Raw genomic sequence first — 23,742 nt, forward strand, 5'->3', positions numbered from 1 at the left:
TGAAGCAAGCTTTTCTTCATGCTCAGCTGCAGCTAGAGGGATCCATCATGGCAGCCAGCCAGCCAGCCAGCAGATTGAGATTTGTCAGTCAAATTAAGCATCTATCTTCTTGCTTTCCCTTTCTTCTGCATTGCTTTCCAACTGGATGGAAAATAACCATGCAAAGTTAAAGCAGAGAGAATGAACATGCAAAGTTGCTTCTTTTCTTTATCATGCATGCATGCATGCATGCATACATACATACATACATATATACTTTCTTCGTTCTTAAATACTATAAGTCTTTTTTAGATGTTTTATTAAAAGACTACACAAGGATATATGTAGACATACTTTAGAATATAGATTCACTTAACATACAGAGTATTTGGTATGTAGTCTTTTAAAGAAATCTCTAGAAAGACTTATATTTAGGAACGGAGGAGAGGTACATGCAACATACATCCACCGGATTGGTGTCTTGTGTGTGTGTGTCACGGGAGATGGAAATGCAGCATATTTGAGTCCATCTGTCTACACCTTTCATGCCTAAGCTCCAGCTGTAGCATCCATCCATCCATGAGATTAAGCTCCAGCTGCATCTCACATGATGAAAAAAAGAGAGATGAAGCAAGCTTTTCTTCATACTTCACATCAGCTGCAGCTGCAGCTGGAGCATCCGTCGCATCAGATCAAGATCAAGATCAAGATCAAAGCTCCAGCCTAGGGACCCATGATCAACCATCATGCCAGCTAGGTTATATTGTCAGTCAAATTGATTTAGCTCGACTGGACTGAAGCATCTGTCTATCTCCCTCCTTTTTTTTCTTCCTCCTTTCCCCTTTCCTTTACATTCCATTCCAAAGGAAATAAAAATGCATACATACATACTTACTAAAGCAGATAGATAGATAAAGCATGTATGCATATCAAAAGTTACCCTTACTTTTACCAGCCCATGACCATGCAGGCATCCCACTGCAGCCCAGGACTTACAAATCTGCCAAGCCTGCCTGCTGCTGCTGATTAATTACTGTAGTAGACATGCCAAATAAGATAATCCTCATCATATAAAACCAGCAAATGCATGCATGCTCCTCTGCTCTGCTCTTACTTACTGCTACAAACATAACAGCCATATAGAGACAGACAGACCAACCAACCAACCACAGCAATAACAAACTATTGTATTGTATTGTGGTTAACTACTGACCACCAACAGCAACAACAACAGTCTCTCTCACATTCACCAGGCAGAATTAAACCTTCAGGTCAGGTACCAACAAAGTTACCAGGTTTTACACCAACATGCATCCATCCATGTCTAGCTTTTTTTACATCTTACTTAATTAATTAACAAACACCTCTCAGCATCAGCATCCAGGGAGCATCCCATGCCACCTCCAAAAAGAGACCACCACAAAGCCACAATGCCTGCTTTCTTACTCCTCTCCTCCTTTTTAACACAACCAGAAAGCTACCACCACCTAAATAGAAACACCTCCTCCACTCATTCACCTGAAACAAACAGCATAATAACACCATGTTACTGTATGCGATACAATGAAACAAAAATACAGGGCAGCATCATCATCCTTAAACAGCAACAGCAAGGAAATTCAAAATCCAATTACCTCTCCTTCACCTCCAGCACCCCTATTCACTCCTACTTCGGCCCGTCGTCCCCCAAGAACGCGGCGGCGGCGGCCTCCGCGCACGGGAAGTCGGTGAGGCGGAAGCTGGCGAGGCCGGGCCTGAGGGCGGGGATCTTGCCAGCGCCCCCGAACGCCGCCTCCGCATCCATGCGCCGCCTGAACAACACCTGGGCGGAGCTGGAGTGCTTGTCAGTCTCCGTCCTCACCTCGCTCACCGGCCCGTACTGGCTGAAGATCTTGATGAGGTCGCCGCGCGAGGGCACCGCGCCCGGCTTGCTGAAGTGCAGCACCAGCCCCGTCAGCGACGCGTCCTCCTCGGCCGCGCTTGCCTGGCCGCCGTTCGCCTTCCCGTTCTCTGCCTCTGCCTTGTCTTGCTGGCTTTTGGCCTCTGCTTCATCTTGCTTCATCTCGTCGTCACACCGCTGCTTCTTACTTGATCTCATCTTGCCCTTGTCCTTCTTCTTTACCAGGCTAGACAGCGGTTCCTCCACGTTTATGAGAATGTCAGACCAGTAATCGTCCTTCATATGATCAGCCACCACGGGCGGCTCTGATGGAGCAGGGGAGCTCTTTGTTGGCTTATCAGCCATCTCCTCATCAGCATGAGGACTAGGCGCTTTGTCTGCTGCCTTCTCAGCAGCCATCTCCTCATCAGCATGAGGACTAGGCGCTTTGTCTGCTGCCTTCTCAGCAGCCATCTCCTCAGCAGCATGATGACTAGGCGCTTTGTCTGCTGCCTTCTCAGCAGCCATCTCCTCAGCAGCAGGGGGACTGGACACTCTGTTTGCCGCCTTCTCAGCTATATCCTCGGTGGCAGGGGGGCAAGAAACTTCCTCTGTTGCCTTCTCAGGTGTCTCCACGTCGGCAGGGGGGCTAGAGACTTCATCTGCTGCCTTCTCAGGTATCACCACATCAGCATGGGGACTAGAAACTTCCTCTTTTACTTCCTCAAGTGTCTCCTTGTCAGCAGGGGCACTAGAAACTTTCTCTGTTGCTGCCTTCTCATGTGTCTCTTCATCGGCAAGGGCACTAGAAACTTTCTCTGTTGCCTTCGCAGGTATCGCCTCATCGGCATGGGGGCTAGAAACTTCCTCTGCTGCCTCCTGAGGTATCTGCTCATCAGCATGGGGGCCAGGAACTTTCTCTGCTGCCTCCTCAAGTGAAACTTCATCTGCTGCCTTCTCAGGTATCGCCTCGTCAGCGTGGGGACTAGAAACTTCCTCTTTTACCTTCAAGAGTGTCTCTTCGTCTGCAGGAGCAAGTGAAACTTCATCTGCTGCTTTCTCAGGTATCACCTGATCAGCATTGGGGCCAGAAACTTCATCTGCTATCTTCTCAGGTATCGCCTCGTCAGCATGGGGACTAGAAACTTTTTCTGCTTCCTTCTCAGGTATCGCCTCATCAGCAGGGGCACTAGAAACTTCATCTGCTGCCTTCTCGGGTATCACCTCATCAGCATTGGGACTAGATACTTCCTCTGCTGCCTCCTCGGGTATCGCCTCATCGGCACTCGGACTAGATACTTTCTTTGCTGCCTCCTCAGGCACCTCCAAGTCCGCATGGGTACTAGAAATTCTGTCTGCTGCTGCCTTCTCAGGTATCTCCTCGTCAGCACCGGGACTAGAAGCACGGCAGTCTGTGTTGGCTGCCTCCTCCACATCAGAAGTACAGACACGAGCACTCTTCAAAAAATCAGTCAAGAAGCTAGCGCTTGTAGGGGTGATCTTCCCTATCTTCTCAGCATCACTTGCTCCTACACAAAGCTGCGACAGCATTTCACCACAAGACGGAGAGTCTTCTGCCACGGCACCTTTCTTGCCCTTATCCAGCTTAACAGAGCGTGGAGGCTTGTCTGGAACAGTCACCTCACTGTTTTTGGCCCTACGCGACCTCGTCTGAGAAGCTTCGCCGTTAGCTTTGACAACAGGGGGTGTCTGTGGCTTCAGTTCAGCAGCTTTGCGCCTTGCGGACCTCTTAGAGGAGAGAGGCTCTGGCTGGGAAGACGAATCGCCTGATATGCCACCACTGGATTTGACAACAGGAGATGCCTGTGACTTCTGCCCAGCAGCTTTGCGCTTCACTTCTCGAGCTTTCGTAACACCCTTGGGAGAAACAGGCTGTGGCTGGGAAGACAAATCCCCCAATGTGTCGAGCTTCTTTCGTTTCCTGGTGTACATTGTATCCTTCATATCACGGTCATCAGGACCCTCAGGTTCCTCAGTTGATTCAGGCAGAGAACGTTTCCCCCTAGTCTTCGCTGCATCCTTTGCGTCACGGTCAGGATCCTCAGTTGATTCAGGCAAAGAACGCTTCCCTCTAGTCTTCACTGTATCAATCTTATCACGATCTGGGTCCTCAGGTTCCTCAGCTGAAGAAGGCAAAGAACTTTTTCCTCTAGTCTTCACTGTACTTTTTGTATCACGCTTAGGTTTCTCGGTTGATGCAGCCACAGAACGCTTCTCTCTGGTCTTCATTGTATCCTTATGACGGCCTGGATCCTCGGGTTTCTCAGCAGAAGCAGGCAAAGAATGCTTCCCTCTGGTGTTTGGTGTAGCCTTAGGATCCTCAGGTTTCAGAGTTGAAGAAGGCAAGGGACGCTTTGCTCGAGCCTTGCTCTTACCACCAGCTGAACGATTAGGAGTAGCTGTCTCTGACAGAAGTTCAACAAGCGTCTTCTTCTTCCTGCCAAGCTCAGAGACTGCAAAGGGTGCATTCTCGGTTGCTGAGTGTACATCAAGATGCAACCTTTTCTGGAGAGGAGAAACGGCATCTTTATCTTTTGCTTTTGTGGTTTCCCCAGCATGCTTCTTCCCCGGCCCTTTCAGAACCTCCAAAGCCTCTCGCATCTTGTGGCTGGACCTTAGTCTACGCCCTGATTTGCCATCCACAGCCTTCTTGTCTGCCGTCTTGCTGCCACCAGCTGTTTCAGCTTCATATGCATCTATGGAGGTGTCTATGATCCTGTTCCTGGCTGAACTCTTACTGGACTTCCTTTCCTTGCTCGGTGTATCATCTGCCGCCCCTCTACTCGGCGTCGAACTGCCATCACCAGTGGCCTTTTCCTTTGCAGGCTCTGGCAGAGACGCCTTATCTGTGTCTTTCTTCTTCCTCTTTGCCGACCTCGTACTGATCTTGGAATTCCTTTCCTTGCTCAATGCACCATCTGTCGCCCCTCCACTGGGCATAGAGCTGTCATCATTCTCAGCACCTTCCTGTACAGGCTCTGGCAGAGACTCCTTCTTATCTGCATCTTTCTTCTTCTTCTTTGCCGACCTCGTACTGATTTTGGAATTCCTTTCCTTGCTCAATGCACCATCTGCATCTTTCTTCTTTGTCTTTGCCGAACTCTTACTGTTCTTTGACTTTTTTTTCTTGCTCACTGTATCATTTGTCGCCTCTGCACTGGGCATAGGGCTGTCCTCGTTCTCGGCAACTTCCTTTGCAGCCTCTGTTAGAGACTCTGTCTTGTCTCCGTCCTTGGAGGTGTCCTTCTTCTTTGTCTTTGCTGAGCTCCTGCTAGCTCTTTTTGACTTCCTTCCCTTGCTCAGTGTATCATCTGCCGCCTCTACGCTCGGCATAGAGCTGTCCTCGTTCATATCATCTTCTTTTGCAGGCTCTGCCTCTGGTAGTGACTCGCCCTTATCTGCTGCGTCTTTGGAGGTGTCTTTCTTCTCTTTCTCTGCTGCACTCTTGTTAACTCTCTTCGACTTGGACTTCCTTTGCTTGCTCAACGTATCATCTGTCGCCTCCGCACTTGGCATAGAGCTGTCCTCGTTCATATCATCTTCTTTCGCAGGCTCTGCCTCTGGTGGAGACTCGCCCTTATCTGCTGCGTCTTTGGAGGTTTCTTTCTTCTTTTTCTCTGCTGCACTCTTGCTAGCTCTCTTCGACTTGCTTTGCTTGCTACTGGGCATGGGGCTGTCCTCAACCATGGCAGCATCTTTGTTTGAAGGGGCTTCTCCTCCCTTATCGGCTGCATCTTTGGAGGAGTTCCTGGCTGAGGGGATAGGAGGGCTGTCCTCTTCTTCAATTGCAGCATCTCTCTTGCGCGACGAGCTCCTCCTCGATTTCTTCTCCTCCTTGGTCGGAGCATCCTCAATGGCCTCTTCTTGTTCCCTTGCGGCAGCAGCATCTCTCTTGTGAGATGAGCCCTCGACATGCCTCGATTTCTTTTCCTTGGCAGGAGCATCGGCATCCCTCTCCGTCCTCTTCCTCTTTGTGTGCGGGGATGCTGCTGCCACCTCAGCCTCAGCAGCAACGTCCTCAATCCCCTGGTAGATGACAAACTCAGGGAGCTCCATTGGACACCTCAAGCGGTTGAAGGACCTGAGCTGCGCCACGGCGGTGGCAAGGTCGAGACGATCGGCGCCGGCCAGCGGGGTCCTCGCCAGCGCCGAAATGTAGTGGATGAAGGGCTTGGCGCGGAACGTGTCCCTCATGTACACCTCGTCCACCACGGCGCCGTGGGCCCCTTCCCTGATCCCGGAGTTGTGAATCTGCTGCTTCCTGGCGAGGGCGGGCGGGGAGCAGGCGCAGGAGAGGCCGGCCTCGATGCGGCGGGCGACCTCCTGCAGCGCGGCGTCGACGGAGGCGACGTAGCTGGAGACGGTGCTCTGGGCGGCGAGGCGGGGGAAGTGGGTGCGGAAGGGGCGCAGCGCGGAGGGGTCCATCCAGGCGAAGGTCCGGTCCCAGAAGTAGGCGACGAGGGGCGCGCCGGGCCTGGCGTGGCGGAGCGCGAGCTCGGAGGCGTCGGCGGCGTCGAAGACCTGGGCCGGCCACCAGGGGTGGCTCCGCACCTTGCACCACACGACGTCGGGCGGCGCGAACCCCTGCTCCCCCTCCTTCCTCTCCTCGTCCTGGAACGCGCAATCGTACCGCGGGCGCGGGCCGGCGGCGTCGTCCTGCTCCGCGCCCTCCTTGGGCCTGGGCCGGCCGCGGCGGGGGCTCTTGAGGACCTCCTCCACCTCCGGGCGCATGACGCGGAGGCGCGATGGGCGGGCGGGGGACGGCCCCTCGCCCGCGGGAGCGCCCGCGGCCATGGCGACGGCGCCGCTGCGCCAAAAGAAGCAACAAGGACAGGGGTTAGGGCACGGCGCCGGGGTTTGCGAGGGAAAGGCGCGATTTTTGGCCGCGCTTTCGTTCCGACTTCCGAGTAAGGAAGGGGGCAAGGGGCTTACCGTCGGGGAGATCTCGTCCGCCGGGGATCTCGCCGGAGGCGGGGGCGGGGGCGGGTGGCTGGCTGGAATGGGGAATCGGGAGAGAATGGATGGGAAGAGGAAGAGGAATGGTTGGAGGATGATTTCGGGATTTCTTGTTTTGTTAGGACAAGGGCCCAAATGTAAATAGCTTCATTTTGCAATTTGGCGCCGTCCTTTCTCCTCTATTTTTCAAAACAAAAAACATGGTGCCTGCCTCATGATGGAATTTCTTTCTTTTTCTTTCATATAAAGTGAAGACAGAAATGTAGTAAATGAATTCTCCATAAAATGAAATATCCGTGTGCGCGGAGCAATATCACTATATGGATACACATGTATGTATAGCATTTATGGATTCCAGCTGGAACAAATATGCAACATGATTTGTTCGATACGATGAACGGTAGTAGCAAAAATAATTTGTTTGTCCGGACGGTGTGTATGAATTTCAATAGTATCATAAGCAACAATAACTTGTCTCACACGGATGAACGACCACTGCAGGCGTATACGGCGGCGGTTTCTTGGCGGTGTGTTTTGTGGGTTTGCTTTTTTTTACTGTCCATTGTATGAAAAAAATGGTATTTTTGTTAAAAAAAACTAACGGCGGGGGAAGCTTGGTTCGAGAAAGATTGAGGGTATCAATTTTGGATGGCTAAAATTGGTTCATCACAAATATATATTACTGATTTTGCTACTGTTTGTTCATCAGACTCTTTGACATTAGTTTAGATCATTGCGATTTCCATCTCCTTGTGGTACCCTTCAACGGTCTTTGGTCCCTTGATTTAAAACTTCGAGCTTCTTGAAGATATCACGATCATAGTGCTTGGGCACAAACTGTTGGGAAACGTCGCATGGTAAATAAAAATTTTCCTACGCGCACGAAGACCTATCATGGTGATGTCCATCTACAAGAGGGGATGAGTGATCTACGTACCCTTATAGATCATACAGCAGAAGCGTTAGAGAACGCGGTTGATGTAGTGGAACGTCCTCACGTCCCTCGATCCGCCCCGCGAACAATCCCGCGATCAGTCCCACGATCTAGTACCGAACGGACGGCACCTCCACGTTCAGCACACGTACAGCTCGACGATGATCTCGGCCTTCTTGATCCAGCAAGAGAGACGGAGAGGTAGAAGAGTTCTCTGGCAGCGTGACGGCGCTCCGGAGGTTGGTGATGATCTTGTCTCAGCAGGGCTCCGCCCGAGCTCCGCAGAAACACGATCTAGAGGAAAAACTATGGAGGTATGTGGTCGGGCAGCCGTGAGAAAGTCGTCTCAAATCTGCCCTAAAAGCCCCATATATATAGGAGGAGGGAGGGGGACCTTGCCTTGGGGTCCAAGGGATCCCCAAGGGGTCGGCCGAGCCAGGGGGGAGGACTCTCCCCCCCCCCCAAACCGAGTTCTACTTGGTTTGGTGGGAGGGAGTCCTTCCCACTTCCCACTTCTTCCTTTTTTTTTCTTTCCTTTGATTTTTTCTTTCTTGGCGCATAGGGGATTGGTGGGCTGTCCCACCAGCCCACTAAGGGCTGGTGTGACCCCCCCAAATGCCCATGGGCTTCCCCGGAGTGGGTTGCCCCCCTCCGGTGAACTCCCGGAACCCATTCGTCATTCCTGGTACATTCCCGGTAACTCCGAAAACCTTCCGGTAATCAAATGAGGTCATCCTATATATCAATCTTCGTTTCCGGACCATTCCGGAAACCCTCGTGACGTCCGTGATCTCATCCGGGACTCCGAACAACATTCGGTAACCAACCATATAACTCAAATACGCATAAAACAACGTCGAACCTTAAGTGTGCAGACCCTGCGGGTTCGAGAACTATGTAGACATGACCCGAGAGACTCCTCGGTCAATATCCAATAGCGGGACCTGGATGCCCATATTGGATCCTACATATTCTACGAAGATCTTATCGTTTGAACCTCAGTGCCAAGGATTCGTATAATCCCGTATGTTATTCCCTTTGTCCTTCGGTATGTTACTTGCCCGAGATTCGATCGTCAGTATCCGCATACCTATTTCAATCTCGTTTACCGGCAAGTCTCTTTACTCGTTCCGTAATACAAGATCCCGCAACTTACACTAAGTTACATTGCTTGCAAGGCTTATGTGTGATGTTGTATTACCGAGTGGGCCTCGAGATACCTCTCCGTCACACGGAGTGACAAATCCCAGTCTTGATCCATACTAACTCAACTAACACCTTCGGAGATACCTGTAGAGCATCTTTATAGTCACCCAGTTACGTTGCGACGTTTGATACACACAAAGCATTCCTCCGGTGTCAGTGAGTTATATGATCTCATGGTCATAGGAATAAATACTTGACACGCAGAAAACAGTAGCAACAAAATGACACGATCAACATGCTACGTCTATTAGTTTAGGTCTAGTCCATCACGTGATTCTCCTAATGACGTGATCCAGTTATCAAGCAACAACACCTTGTTCATAATCAGAAGACACTGACTATCATCGATCAACTGGCTAGCCAACTAGAGGCATGCTAGGGACGGTGTTTTGTCTATGTATCCACACATGTAAATGAGTCTTCATTCAATACAATTGTAGCATGGATAATAAACTATTATCTTGATACAAGAATTATAATAATAACTATACATTTATTATTGCCTCTAGGGCATAATTCCAACAGTCTCCCACTTGCACTAGAGTCAATAATCTATCCCTCACATCACCATGTGAATTACATTGTAATAAATCTAACACCCATACAGTTCTGGTGTCGATCATGTTTTGGCCGTGGAAGAGGCTTAGTCAGCGGGTCTGCTACATTCAGATCCGTGTGCACTTTGCATATATTTACGTCCTCCTCCTCGACGTAGTCGCGGATGAGGTTGAAGCGTCGTTTGATGTGTCTGGTCTTCTTGTGAAACCTTGGTTCCTTTGCTAAGGCAATGGCACCAGTGTTGTCACAGAACGAGGTTATTGGATCCAGTGCACTTGGCACCACTCCAAGATCCGTCATGAACTGCTTCATCCAGACACCCTCCTTAGCCGCCTCCGAGGCAGCCATGTATTCCGCTTCACATGTAGAATCTGCTACGACGCTTTGCTTGGAACTGCACCAGCTTACTGCACCCCCATTAAGAATAAATACGTATCCGGTTTGCGACTTAGAGTCGTCCGGATCTGTGTCAAAGCTTGCATCGACGTAACCTTTTACGGCGAGCTCTTCGTCACCTCCATACACGAGAAACATCTCCTTAGTCCTTTTCAGGTACTTTAGGATATTCTTGACCGCTGTCCAGTGATCCACTCCTGGATTACTCTGGAACCTGCCTGCCATACTTATGGCCAGGCTAACATCCGGTCTAGTGCACAGCATCGCATACATGATAGAGCCTATGGCTGAAGCATAGGGAACGGAGCGCATATGCTCTCTATCTTCATCAGTTGCTGGGCACTGAGTCTTACTCAATCTCGTACCTTGTAACACTGGCAAGAACCCTTTCTTGGACTGTTCCATTTTGAACCTCTTCAAAACTTTATCAAGGTATGTGCTTTGTGAAAGTCCTATCAGGCGTTTTGATCTATCCCTATAGATCTTAATGCCTAGAATGTAAGCAGCTTCTCCTAGGTCCTTCATAGAGAAACTTTTATTCAAGTAACCTTTTATGCTCTCCAAAAGCTCTACGTTGTTTCCAATCAGTAATATGTCATCCACATATAATATTAGAAACGCCACAGAGCTCCCACTCACTTTCTTGTAAATACAAGATTCTCCAACCACTTGTATAAACCCAAATGCTTTGATCACCTCATCAAAGCGTTTGTTCCAACTCCGAGATGCTTGCACCAGTCCATAAATGGATCACTGGAGCTTGCACACCTTCTCAGCATTTTTAGGATCGACAAAACCTTCGGGTTGCATCATATACAACTCTTCCTTAAGGAAACCGTTAAGGAACGCCGTCTTGACATCCATCTGCCAGATTTCATAATCGAAAAATGCAGCTATTGCTAACATGATTCTGACGGACTTAAGCATCGCTACGGGAGAGAAAGTCTCATCGTAGTCAATTCCTGGAACTTGTGAAAAACCCTTTGCCACAAGTCGAGCTTTATAAACGGTCACATTACCGTCAGCGTCCGTCTTCTTCTTAAAGATCCATTTGTTGGAATCTGGGCCCACCATTGCTTCTTCATAATTTGCAGGTTCATTGTTGTCTAACAACATGATTGACAAGACGGGATTACCGTACCACTCTGGAGCAGCGCGTGATCTCGTCGACCTGCGTGGTTCAACAGAAACTTGACTGGAGTTTCATGATCATCATCATTAACTTCCTCCTCAACCGGCGTCGCAACGACAGAGGTTTCCCCTTGCCCTGCGCCACCATCCAGAGGGATGAGAGGTTCGACAACCTCGTCAAGTTCTATCTTCCTCCCACTCAATTCTCTCGAGAGAAACTCCTTCTCGAGAAAAGTTCCGTTTTTAGCAACAAACACTTTGCCCTCGGATTTGAGATAGAAGGTGTACCCAACTGTCTCCTTTGGGTAACCTATGAAGATGCACCTTTCCGCTTTGGGTTCCAGCTTTTCAGGCTGAAGCTTTTTGACATAAGCATCACATCCCCAAACTTTAAGAAACGACAACTTTGGTCTTTTGCCATACCACAGTTCGTATGGTGTCGTCTCAACGGATTTTGATGGTGCCCTATTTAAAGTGAATGCAGTTGTTTCTAATGCATGACCCCAAAATGATAACGGCAAATCAGTAAGAGACATCATAGATCGCACCATCTCTAACAAAGTACGATTACGACGTTCGGACACACCATTACGCTGTGGTGTTCCAGGCGGTGTTAACTGCGAAACAATTCCACATTGTCTTAAGTGAGTACCAAACTCGAAACTCAGATATTCACCCCCACAATCAGACCGTAGGAACTTGATCTTCTTGTTACGATGATTTTGTACTTCACTCTGAAATTGCTTGGACTTTTCAAATGTTTCAGACTTGTGCTTCATTAAGTAGACATAACCATATCTACTCAAATCGTCAGTGAAGGTGAGAAAATAACGATATCCGCCGCATGCCTCCACGCTCATCGGACCACACACATCGGTATGTATGATTTCCAATAAGTCACTTGCACGCTCCATTGTTCCGGAGAACGGAGTTTTAGTCATCTTGCCCATGAGGCATGGTTCGCACGTGTCAAGTGAATCAAAGTCAAGTGACTCCAAAAGTCCATTAGCATGGAGTTTCTTCATGCGCTTTACACCAATATGACCCAAGCGGCAGTGCCACAAAAAATATGGCGCTATCATTGTTTACTCTAACTCTTTTGGTCTCAATGTTATGTATATGGGTATCGCTATCGAGATTCAATATGAACAATCCTCTCACATTCGGTGCATGACCATAAAAGATGTTACTCATAGAAATAGAACAACCATTATTCTCAGACTTAAAAGAGTAACCGTCTCGCAATAAACAAGATCCAGATATAATGTTCATGCTCAACGCAGGCACTAAATAACAATGATTTAAGTTCATCACTAATCCCGATGGTAGTTGAAGTGACACGGTGCCGACGGCGATTGCATCAACCTTGGAACCGTTTCCTACGCGCATCGTCACTTCGTCTTTCGCCAGCCTCCGTCTATTCCGCAGTTCCTGCTTCGAGTTGCAAATGTGAGCAACAGAACCGGTATCGAATACCCAGGCACTACTACGAGAGCTGGTTAAGTACACATCAATAACATGTATATCAAATATACCTGATTTTTCTTTGCCCGCCTTCTTATCTGCCAGATACTTGGGGCAATTGCGCTTCCAGTGACCCATACCCTTGCAATAGAAGCACTCTGTTTCAGGCTTAGGTCCAGCCTTGGGTTTCTTCGGTGGATTGGCAACAGGCTTGCCGCTCTTCTTCGAATTGCCCTTCTTGCCTTTGCCGTTTCTCTTGAAACTAGTGATCTTGCTCACCATCAACACTTGATGTTCTTTACGGAGTTCAGACTCTGCGACTTTCAGCATCGCAAACAACTCGCCGGGAGACTTGTTCATCCCTTGCATGTTGTAGTTCAACACAAAGCTTTTATAGCTTGGCGGCAGTGATTGGAGGATTCTGTCAGTGATAGCTTCTTGCGGGAGTTCAATCCCCAGTTCAGCTAGACGGTTTGAGTACCCAGACATTTTGAGCACATGTTCACTGACAGACGAGTTTTCCTCCATCTTGCAAGCATAGAATTTATCGGAGGTCTCATACCTCTCGATCCGGGCGTTCTTCTGAAAGATGAACTTCAACTCCTGGAACATCTCAAATGCTCCATGACGCTCAAAGCGACGTTGAAGTCCCGGTTCTAAGCCATACAAGACTGCACATTGAACTATTGAGTAGTCCTCCTTACGCGCTAACCAAGCGTTCTTAACATCCTGATCAGCCGTAGCGGGTGGTTCATCTCCTAGCGCAGCATTAAGGACATAATCCTTCTTTCCAGCTTGTAAGATTAGCTTAAGATTACGAGCCCAGTCTACAAAGTTGCTTCCATCATCTTTCAACTTAACTTTCTCTAGGAACGTATTAAAATTGAGGATGACACTTGCGTGAGCCATGATCTACAACACAAATATATTCAAAGTGGACTTAGACTATGTTCAAGATAATTAGAGTTCAACTTAATCAAATTACATGCTAAACTCCCACTCAAAAAGTACATCTCTCTAGTCATTGGAGTGGTTCATGATCCACCTACACTATCCCAAGTCCGATCATCACGTGAGTCGGGAGTAGTTTCAGTGGTAAGCATCCCTATGCTAATCATATCATCTATATGATTCATGATCGACCTTTCGGTCTCATGTGTTCCGAGGCCATGTCTGCACATGCTAGGCTCGTCAAGCTTAACCCGAGTGTTCCGCGTACGCAACTGTTTTGCACCCGTTGTATGTGAACGTTGAGTCTATCACACCCGATCGTCACGTGGTGTCTCGAAACGACGAACTGTAGCAACGGTGCACAGTCGGGGAGAACACAATTTCGTCTTAAAATTTTAGTGAGAGATCACCTCATAATGCTACCGTCGTTCTAAGCAAAATAAGGTGCATAAAAGGATTAACATCACATGCAATTCATAAGTGACATGATATGGCCATCATCACGTGCTTCTTGATCTCCATCACCAAAGCACCGGCACGATCTTCTTGTCACCGGCGCCACACCATGATCTCCATCATCATGATCTCCATCAACGTGTCGCCATCGGGGTTGTCATGCTACTTATGCTATCACTACTAAAGCTACATCCTAGCAAAATAGTAAACGCATCTGCAAGCACATATGTTAGTATAAAGACAACCCTATGGCTCCTGCCGGTTGCCGTACCATCGACGTGCAAGTCGATATTTCTATTACAACATGATCATCCCATACATCCAATATATCACATCACATCATTGGCCATATCACATCACAATCATACCCTGCAAAAACAAGTTAGACGTCCTCTAATTTTGTTGTTGCATGTTTTACGTGGTGACCAAGGGTATCTAGTAGGATCGCATCTTACTTACGCAAACACCACAACGGAGATATATGAGTTGCTATTTAACCTCATCCAAGGACCTCCTCGGTCAAATCCGATTCAACTAAAGTTGGAGAAACCGTCACTTGCCAGTCATCTTTGAGCAAAGGGGGTTACTCGTAACGATGAAACCAGTCTCTCGTAAGCGTACGAGTAATGTCGGTCCAAGCCGCTTCAATCCAACAATACCGCGGAATCAAGAAAAGACTAAGGAGGGCAGCAAAACGCACATCACCGCCCACAAAACCTTTTGTGTTCTACTCGAGAAGACATCTACGCATGAACCTAGCTCATGATGCCACTGTTGGGGAACGTCGCATGGGAAACAGAAATTTTCCTACGCGCACGAAGACCTATCATGGTGATGTCCATCTACAAGAGGGGATGAGTGATCTACGTACCCTTGTAGATCGTACAGCAGAAGCGTTAGAGAACGCGGTTGATGTAGTGGAACGTCCTCACGTCCCTCGATCCGCCCCGCGAACAATCCCGCGATCAGTCCCACGATCTAGTACCGAACGGACGGCACCTCCGCGTTCAGCACACGTACAGCTCGACGATGATCTCGGCCTTCTTGATCCAGCAAGAGAGACGGAGAGGTAGAAGAGTTCTCCGGCAGCGTGACGGCGCTCCGGAGGTTGGTGATGATCTTGTCTCAGCAGGGCTCCGCCCGAGCTCCGCAGAAACACGATCTAGAGGAAAAACTATGGAGGTATGTGGTCGGGCAGCCGTGAGAAAGTCGTCTCAAATCTGCCCTAAAAGCCCCATATATATAGGAGGAGGGAGGGGGACCTTGCCTTGGGGTCCAAGGGATCCCCAAGGGGTCGGCCGAGCCAGGGGGGAGGACTCTCCCCCCCCAAACCGAGTCCTACTTGGTTTGGTGGGAGGGAGTCCTTCCCACTTCCCACTTCTTCCTTTTTTTTTCCTTTGATTTTTTCTTTCTTGGCGCATAGGGGATTGGTGGGCTGTCCCACCAGCCCACTAAGGGCTGGTGTGACCCCCCCAAATGCCCATGGGCTTCCCCGGAGTGGGTTGCCCCCCTCCGGTGAACTCCCGGAACCCATTCGTCATTCCCGGTACATTCCCGGTAACTCCGAAAACCTTCCGGTAATCAAATGAGGTCATCCTATATATCAATCTTCGTTTCCGGACCATTCCGGAAACCCTCGTGACGTCCGTGATCTCATCCGGGACTCCGAACAACATTCGGTAACCAACCATATAACTCAAATACGCATAAAACAACGTCGAACCTTAAGTGTGCAGACCCTGCGGGTTCGAGAACTATGTAGACATGACCCGAGAGACTCCTCGGTCAATATCCAATAGCGGGACCTGGATGCCCATATTGGATCCTACATAATCTACGAAGATCTTATCGTTTGAACCTCAGTGCCAAGGATTCGTATAATCCCGTATGTTATTCCCTTTGTCCTTCGGTATGTTACTTGCCCGAGATTCGATCGTTAGTATCCGCATACCTATTTCAATCTCGTTTACCGGCAAGTCTCTTTACTCGTTCCGTAATACAAGATCCCGCAACTTACACTAAGTTACATTGCTTGCAAGGCTTATGTGTGATGTTGTATTACCGAGTATGAGTGTGTAGTCGTCAAACTCAAGCGATACTAAGAAAATGTTCTTTGGCTCGTCAAAGTTGTACACTTGCAGGATCTTGTCCACCTTGAGGGCTCGGGAGATGTAGTCATTGGGGTATATGACAACGTAGAACTTAGGCATTGTGAACTTGAGCTTCCCGAAGTGTTCTGATACGTCTTTAATGTATCTATAATATTTTTATTGTTCCATGCTGATATATTATCATTCTAGAATACTTTTGAGTATTTATTTACCAATTTATATTTATTTTTAGCACTAATTGATTGACGCATTGCCTACTGTCAGTTGTTGTTTTCTGCATATTTTTAACCTTTTAGATTTCCCATACCAAACGAAGCTCAATCGACCTGAAACTTGTTGGTGATTTTTCTGGATCAAAAGAAAACCAGAGAGTATCGGAAGAAGGATGGAGGCCGCACGAGGGGCCCACAAGCCAACAGGGCGCGGCCTAGGGGGGACGCCCTGATGGCTTGTGTTTCCCTCGTGGCCCTCTGATACGTCCATTTTGCATCATGCTTTCATGTTGATATTTATTGCTTTATGGGTTGTTATATTACTTTGTGGTATCATATTTATGCATTTTCTCTCTTATTTTGCAAGGTTTATTTGAAGAGGGAGAATTCAGGCAGCTGGAATTCTGGACTGGAAAAGGAGCAAAATTGCTCTCTAATATGTATGATCTATTAGTGTGTGGAAAATAAGCTTTGTACGAACCTGTGATGAGGAAGATCTTCTAATCTTTCTGGAGATCTTTAATCTTTCTGGAGAATAAGCTTTGTCTCTTCTAATCTTTCTGGAGATCTTTAATTCTTTTCAACTATGACGTAAGTATGAATTTCATCAGTCTTATTCCTTCTTCAAAATCAATTTGAGTTCATTCTCATATTTGGCTCAACCTTGCATTCTTCTTTATTCCGGAGTGTCTCATTAATTCTTGGTGGTGTTGTTCTCGTCATCATTCTCAGCTTGCAAATTCGAAGGGGTGTTTCTCTCAAATCTTGTTCCATTCCGGTGAAGATTGTCATCTCAGCTTCGTGTTATCCTCTCATTTGTGTCAATCATGAGTAATCCCTTTCTTGCTATCCGGTGCATTTCTGAATTGTTTTCATTCTCGATCATCCGAAGGCCATCATTTTAGAAGAATCTTCGTTCTTAGCTTTCAGCTTTCATCATCGATTCTTCTCAATTGTTGTCTCTTCGTTCATCTCTCAATTATTCCGGTGCCTTGTTCTAGTTTTCTCTTAGGTGGCTCAAGATCTCTTCATTCTCATGTATCTCCAGTCATTCATGGTTGCCCCATTCATTTCAATTCTTACCGGTGCGTCTTTCAATTTTTCCTCAAGTGGTGATTATCTCTCTGTCTCTTCAAGATTCTTTCAAGAATAATAAGTTGTATGCTAAATCCGTTGCTTATCATCAATTTAATTTGATGAAGGATGAGCATAACATAATTCTTATTCTTGTTCATAGTAATCTGAATTCTTCTTCCGGAGTGGCTCTTGATATCAATTCCTTTTTCTCAAGTGTTCTTATCTTTTCTTTTCCGGAGTTCCAAGTTTTATCAAGTACCTCTTTGTGAAGCTTCATCTAAATCTTGGCAAGGTCATAATCTTATTATTTTGTACCTTCATATCTTTGCATCATTCATTTGTATACGGTGGTCCTTCTTGGTGGTTCATCAAGGTTTCAATCCATTCTCAATTGTTCTTCAAGATTCTTGTTGGAGAACCTTAAGTATCATTTCTCTTGCATTTATATGTGCAATTGTTCTTCCTTTATCCTTCGAGGTGGTATTATAGCATTCTTGTTAGTCTAGGAGCCTCGAAGAGTTTTCCTTTCAAGAATGAGATAATTAAACCCACCAATTCTATGATCATGAGATATTTTCAACCCATGATTTCTTCATTGAGTTATCTTGGTTTGGATTTCACCTAAAGCTTTTCCTATGGATTGTTGCTATCATGGTGCTTGTCATTAATCCAAGTTCTCAATGTATCCTCTTGGTGTAAGAATTATTCATATCTTGTTTCTCCCAATCAATCCTTGTTTCTTTTAGTGGTTGGTTGTCACCTCATATTTGTTGAGATGATTTTCACAAGCCCACTACTATCTTGTTCCTTTCGTTGTTGTTTTCCAACAATTTCGTTCAATTCTCCTTGCAAGGATGCTTGCCAAGTCCATTTGAGTTAGTAGTTGTCATTCTCTCTTCTTTCTCTTCTTCCGTATGAGCTAGTTCATATTCTCTTCTTCCGGAGGCATTGTGATGTTAATCTTTTGGGTCTAGCTTCTTGTTCTACCAAGATCATGGTGTTCCCTTGTTCTATTTACTTGTTTGTTATGAATATTGTCTATTTCTCCCATCTTATCGAATTTTTTGCCCCATTTTCCTACTGAAGTGCTGCCGAAATTTTCCGTGAATTCTTGCTTCTTTCTCATATCATTCCTCATCTCTTTGCAACTTTCAAGGATCATTGGTTTCACTCGTTTGTCAAAGAAGTGACTAAGTTTTTACCTCTTGTTCTTTCTCATCCTCTCCCCCTTTCATTCTTGGATCTCGGGGCGAGATCCTCTTGTATTGTAGGAGAGTTGTGACAGCCCGATGCCGACGTTCCAGAAGATTCCCCCTTCATTCCATTTTCGTCGTGTGTCTATTTTCTTTTGTCGCATCGTCATCGCATCATGCGCATCATCAGCATTACATCGGCATCTCCGTTGCCGCCAGTTTTCAAACTTGCATCCGTTAGTAGTTGTCGGTTTTCGTCGTTGTCCGTTCTGAGCCCGACCGCACACGCACGCGCCCGCGGCATCGTCGAAACTCTGTTTTAAAAGTGTGCATAAAACTTTCTCTGATCGGGTTGAGATTTGACGTGCGGGGTTATTTTAATATAGCTAGACCGCCTGTCAAATTTTGTCGCGATCGGAGTCCGTCTGGTACCCGAACGGTCGACCGTAGCGGCACCATATTCGGTCTACCGTCGGACGTTTGTCGGTGTTTAAAAATTTGTTGCCGCGCCGCCCGCTCTCCCTCTCGTCTCCGGATATCCACTCTACACGGCCACGTACCCATTCTCGCGTGCGGAATCGTCCGAATCCGACCGCGCGGTTGGATCCGGGTTGAAATTTTGCTAAACCTAGCCCCCCCCCCATTTGTCTATATATAGTTTCCAGTGCATTTTTAGACAACCCCCTCCTTCCACCTCGGGATCCGTGTCCCTCAAACCCTAATTTCCCCCTCACTCTCTCTCCTCTCTCCCTCCCAGCCGCCGGGCCCGCCGAGCCCATCTGGCGAGCAGCCGGCCTCCTCGCCCACGTCTCCTCCCGAGCGCCTCCCCTGCCCGTGCACCACCCTCGCCGAGGCCGCCCCGTCGGAGTTGGCGCTGCCGGAGCAGGTCACCCCGCCGCCACAGCCCCGCCAGCGCGCCGCCGCTTGCCCAGTTCCCGCCTCCTGCAACCTCTGCGCCGCGTGCTCGCCGCCGGACGCCTTGTGCCCGCCGTCCCCTCCGTCAGGAACGGGTCCCCGGTGCCCGGATCCGCTCAAGGCCGGCCGCATTTGGCCTCCCTTGCCCCGCCGCCGGGTGCCCGTGCGAGCTGTGCAAATCCCGCCGCCGTGCCTGTTGCCTCGCTGCGGGAGGTGCACGACGAGGGAACGAGCGCAGCGCTCCCCGTCCTGAGTCGCGTTGACCGCCTCGTGGGCCTCGCCCAGGCAGGCCAGCGCCCAGCCTCGGCCCAGGTTCGTGCCTCCCTGTGCTTCGCCCCGAGGCCCAGCTTCTCCCTCGCCCCGGCCCGACAGCTCCCTCCTCCCGATTCGGCCCAAGTGGCCAGGGTGAGCACCCCCCTGCGCCTGTGCATTTTTTTAATTTCTGTTGTTGTGCTAGTTGTGTTGGGCCTAGTAGTAGATCCGGCCCATTAGATATTAGGTTATTTTCGGAATTATTTAAATTCCAGAAAAATTGACGATATTAAAACGCCCGTAGTTTTCAATCCGTAAATCGGATCGCGACATGTAGCATATGATTTTGGTGTAGTTTTTCGTGTAGAATCCGTTTTTGCAACTTGTATTTTTGTTTGACGTGTTTTAGCGTGTCGTATGCCTAGAAACGCGTGTTATCCTATTATGTTTGCGTCCCGTATTATTTTTCGCGCGTGTCCGGATAGCCCGAATAGCGTATTAGAAATGCCCATGTTTTAGGAACTATTTTTCATGTATTTTAGAGTAGACGTTGCTATTTTTGCGCGTAGGGATTTGCCGCTAGTTTATTTTCCGCGTATAGGTTATTTTCTCGCATTTATGTGTGGCAATATTTTATGTTGCAACCCCACATATTTTATATGTTTCAGCTTTTGAGTAAGTTAGTTCGCGCGATATTTTGCCGTGATGCCCTTTTGTTTATTTCGTAGGATTTATTTCGTGCTTCATTTGACGGAGTTGTCAACTAAAGAGTTGTTCTTTGATGTTTAGACTAGCCCCTGGTATTTTTGGTTGCAATAGAAATGCATGTTTAGGTGTAGTTTGCTTGCTCTCAAGTTGCTAGAAATAGTGCTGATTTGGAGGTGCTGAAATATTTCTATGTCTGGAATCTGTTATATTTTGTTGTTGTCTTGTCTTGCTTCTATCTTTTGATCTGTAGCTCTTTTGAGGTTGGTCCAATGGAGTTAGTTGTAGCCCTTGTGTTTCTCTAGCTTGTTGTGACTTTTCATGCCCTTTGGAGTCATGTAGCTTATGGTTTTGCTGCTGTCAATATGGCTTCAGATCAAAAACTGCACTGTCATGAAGTGTTATTTTCACTAAGTCTGAAATAGTGTGTGAGATGCCATTTTGTGTCTTCTTTCACTAGTGATCCATGATGCCATGCTAGTTGTTGTTAGTTGTTTGTTGTAGTGCTTCTTTCCCTCTTTCGTGTCATGCCTTGGTTGATTATTTCGGAGTTGTGTAGCTCGTAGTTGTGGGGTGTAGAAGATGCTATGTGGCTGATTTTGGCAGGTTGTAGTGTTTTCTTGTTTTGCTCGTAGCTTTTGATCCGTAGCTCTGGTTTGATTAAGTCCTACATGAAACTTGCTTAGAATCTCGTGTAGTTTCATTTTCTCTTGCCGGTTGTATGTTTTGAAGTGCTCGTGATCGTCGTTGCACACTATTGCATTCATGCCATCATATCTTGCGGTGCTTGTAACTTTTGATCCGTAGCTCCGTTGGAGATGTTCTCTATGTGTAGATTGCTTGAAATGACATGTAGAATCACGTGAACCTTTTTGTTTTGCCGTTTAACAACTAATTAAATGCATTAGTTCAGATCTGGACAGAACTGTAAATTAACAAGTGAGGTCGTTTCGGAGGTGCTATATGACATTTCCGACCTCATTTAAAATGCCTAGATAGGTAGTTTAGTTGCGATTCACCTCTTGCCGTGTTTAACTACATTTAATGTTGCCGTGTATCTAATCGGGATAGAACTAAATAAATGAACGTGGAGTTTCGTCAATATGCAACTCGTTGCATATTGAACTTCACTTAATGTGTAGTGTTTGATTGTGTGAATTGTCATGCCGTGTCTTGCATGTGTTCAGCTTCTCATGCATCATATGTGTTGCGCATCGTGTGGTGAATATCTGTGTTGATGCTTGTTTCCGGTTTCCTCCGTCTCGATAGAGTTCCGCAAGCGTGTCAGAAAGTGAGGATTCGTTCGACTACGTCGGTTCGCCTGCTTCACGGAGGCATTCTTCTTCCAATCGGGATCTCAGGCAAGATGACCATTTCCCCAGATACCATTACTATCATTGCCATGCTAGCTTTACCGTTGCTACCGTCTATGTCTCGTTGCCTACCACATGTTAAATATCAGCCTCTCAACAATGCCATGAAAACCTTCAACTGTTCAACCTAGCAAACCACTGATTGGCTATGTTACTGCTTGCTTAACCCTGTTGATAGCGTTGCTAGTTGCAGGTGCAGTTGCTTCCATGTGATAACATGGGTTCCTTGTTATATCACCCTATTTATGCTATTTAATTTAATGCACCTATATACTTGGTAAAAGGTGGAAGGCTCAGCCTTTCTAGCCTGGTGTTTTGTTCCACCTTTGCCCCCCTAGTTTCGGCTACCGGTGTTATGTTCCATAATTGAGCGCTCCTAACACGATCGGGGTTGTCATGGGGACCCCCTTGATAATTCGTTTTAGATTAAAGCTGGTTTGGCAAGGCCCAACATTGGTACTACATTTGCCTAATAACCTAATAAAATTGCATAGGGACTTTCCAGACCCCGAGGATAATTTAATCAACCCCCCGGGCCAGTGCTCCGCATGAGTGTTGGTCCACCCACCTAGCAGTCGGCGGTGCCACCTCGGGGCAACTCGAGGTTTGGCTACCGTCCACTATGCATAGACGGTGTGTCCTGAGAACGAGATACGCGGCTCCTATCGGGTTCGTCGACACACTGGGTGGCCTTGCTGGATTAGTTTTACCTTTGACGAGATATCTTGTGCATCGGGATTCCGGTGATGCTTTGGGTAATCTCAGAGTTGAGGTTTTCCACTAGGGAATCCGACGAGATCGCGAGCTTCGTGATTGAGGATTTCTATGCGGCTTGTGGTAATTTGTGATAGACTAGTTGGAGCACCCCTGCAGGGTTAAATCTTTTCGGAAAGCCGTGCCCGCGGTTATGTGGCAACGTGGAAACCTTGTTTTACACTGGTTATAGATAACTTGAAGATAACTTAATTAAAATATGCCAACTGTGTGCGTAACCGTGACTGTCTCTTTCGTGAGTTCTTACTCCGATCGAGGACACGGTGGGGTTATGTCTGACGTAGGTAGGTGTTCAGGATCATTCATTTGATCATTTGTAGTTCATGTCCGCTATGCGTAGATCTTCCCCCTCTTATTTCTTGTACTCGTAAGTTTAGCCACCAATATATGCTTAGCCGTTGCTGCAACCTCACCACTTAACCTTGCCTCACAATTAAGCTTTGCTAGTCTTGATACCTTTGGAAATGAGATTGTTGAGTCCCCTGTGGCTCATAGGTTACTACAACACCAGTTGCAGGTACATGTAAAGGTTACTTGACGCGAGCGCGTTGATTGTTCATGTGGAGTTGCCCCTTCTTCTTCTTCATCTTCATCGATCTAGGGTGGGTTCCAGGCCGGCAGCCTGGGATAGCAAGGATGGACGTCGTTCTTCTTTTCTCGTTTGTTTTCGTCCGTAATCGGACCCTGCTCTTATTCATGATGAATATGTATTGTACTGCTATGACTCTGATGTAGCTTGTGGCGAGTGTAAGCCAACTCTATTTATATATCTCTTCTTTTCAGTACATGTACTTGTAACTATATCCATTCTTGCGACATGACGAGATGCGCTTCTATCCCTGATGAGGCCTTCGTGCCAAATTGAGGATAGGGTCGCATCTTGGGCGTGACAGGTTACTAGTAGTGTTGATTACTCTTTGTAGTTGATGTTAGTTGGATTACTTGGTGGAAGAGTTTATGTTCAGATCCTTGATGCTATTCATTACACCTCTGATCATGATTATGATTATGCTTTGTGAGTAGTTACTTTTATTCCTGAGGACATGGGATAAGTCATGCTGATAATAGTCATGTGAATTCGATATCTGATCGGTATTTTGATATGATGTATGTTGTTTTTCCTCTAGTGGTGTTATGTGAATGTCGACTACGTAACACTTCACCATATTTGGGCCTAGAGGAAGGCATTGGGGAGTAGT

General features: G+C 47.3%; 1 protein-coding gene across 1 annotated transcript; it reads right to left on the reverse strand.

Moving 5' to 3' along the window:
• Nucleotides 1-1,154: 1,154 nt before the first annotated feature.
• Nucleotides 1,155-6,673, reverse strand: LOC123445757 (treacle protein-like). The gene is made up of 2 exons (XM_045122790.1): nucleotides 1,614-6,673; nucleotides 1,155-1,497 (listed from the first exon to the last, which is right to left on the reverse strand). Exon 1 carries the CDS (start codon nucleotides 6,671-6,673, stop codon nucleotides 1,646-1,648), a length of 5,028 nt encoding a protein of 1,675 aa, XP_044978725.1. The 3' UTR covers nucleotides 1,155-1,497; nucleotides 1,614-1,645.
• Between the last annotated feature and the right edge of the window lie 17,069 nt (nucleotides 6,674-23,742).

This window comes from Hordeum vulgare, chromosome 3H, assembly GCF_904849725.1.
Source record: "Hordeum vulgare subsp. vulgare chromosome 3H, MorexV3_pseudomolecules_assembly, whole genome shotgun sequence".
NCBI lineage: Eukaryota > Viridiplantae > Streptophyta > Magnoliopsida > Poales > Poaceae > Hordeum > Hordeum vulgare.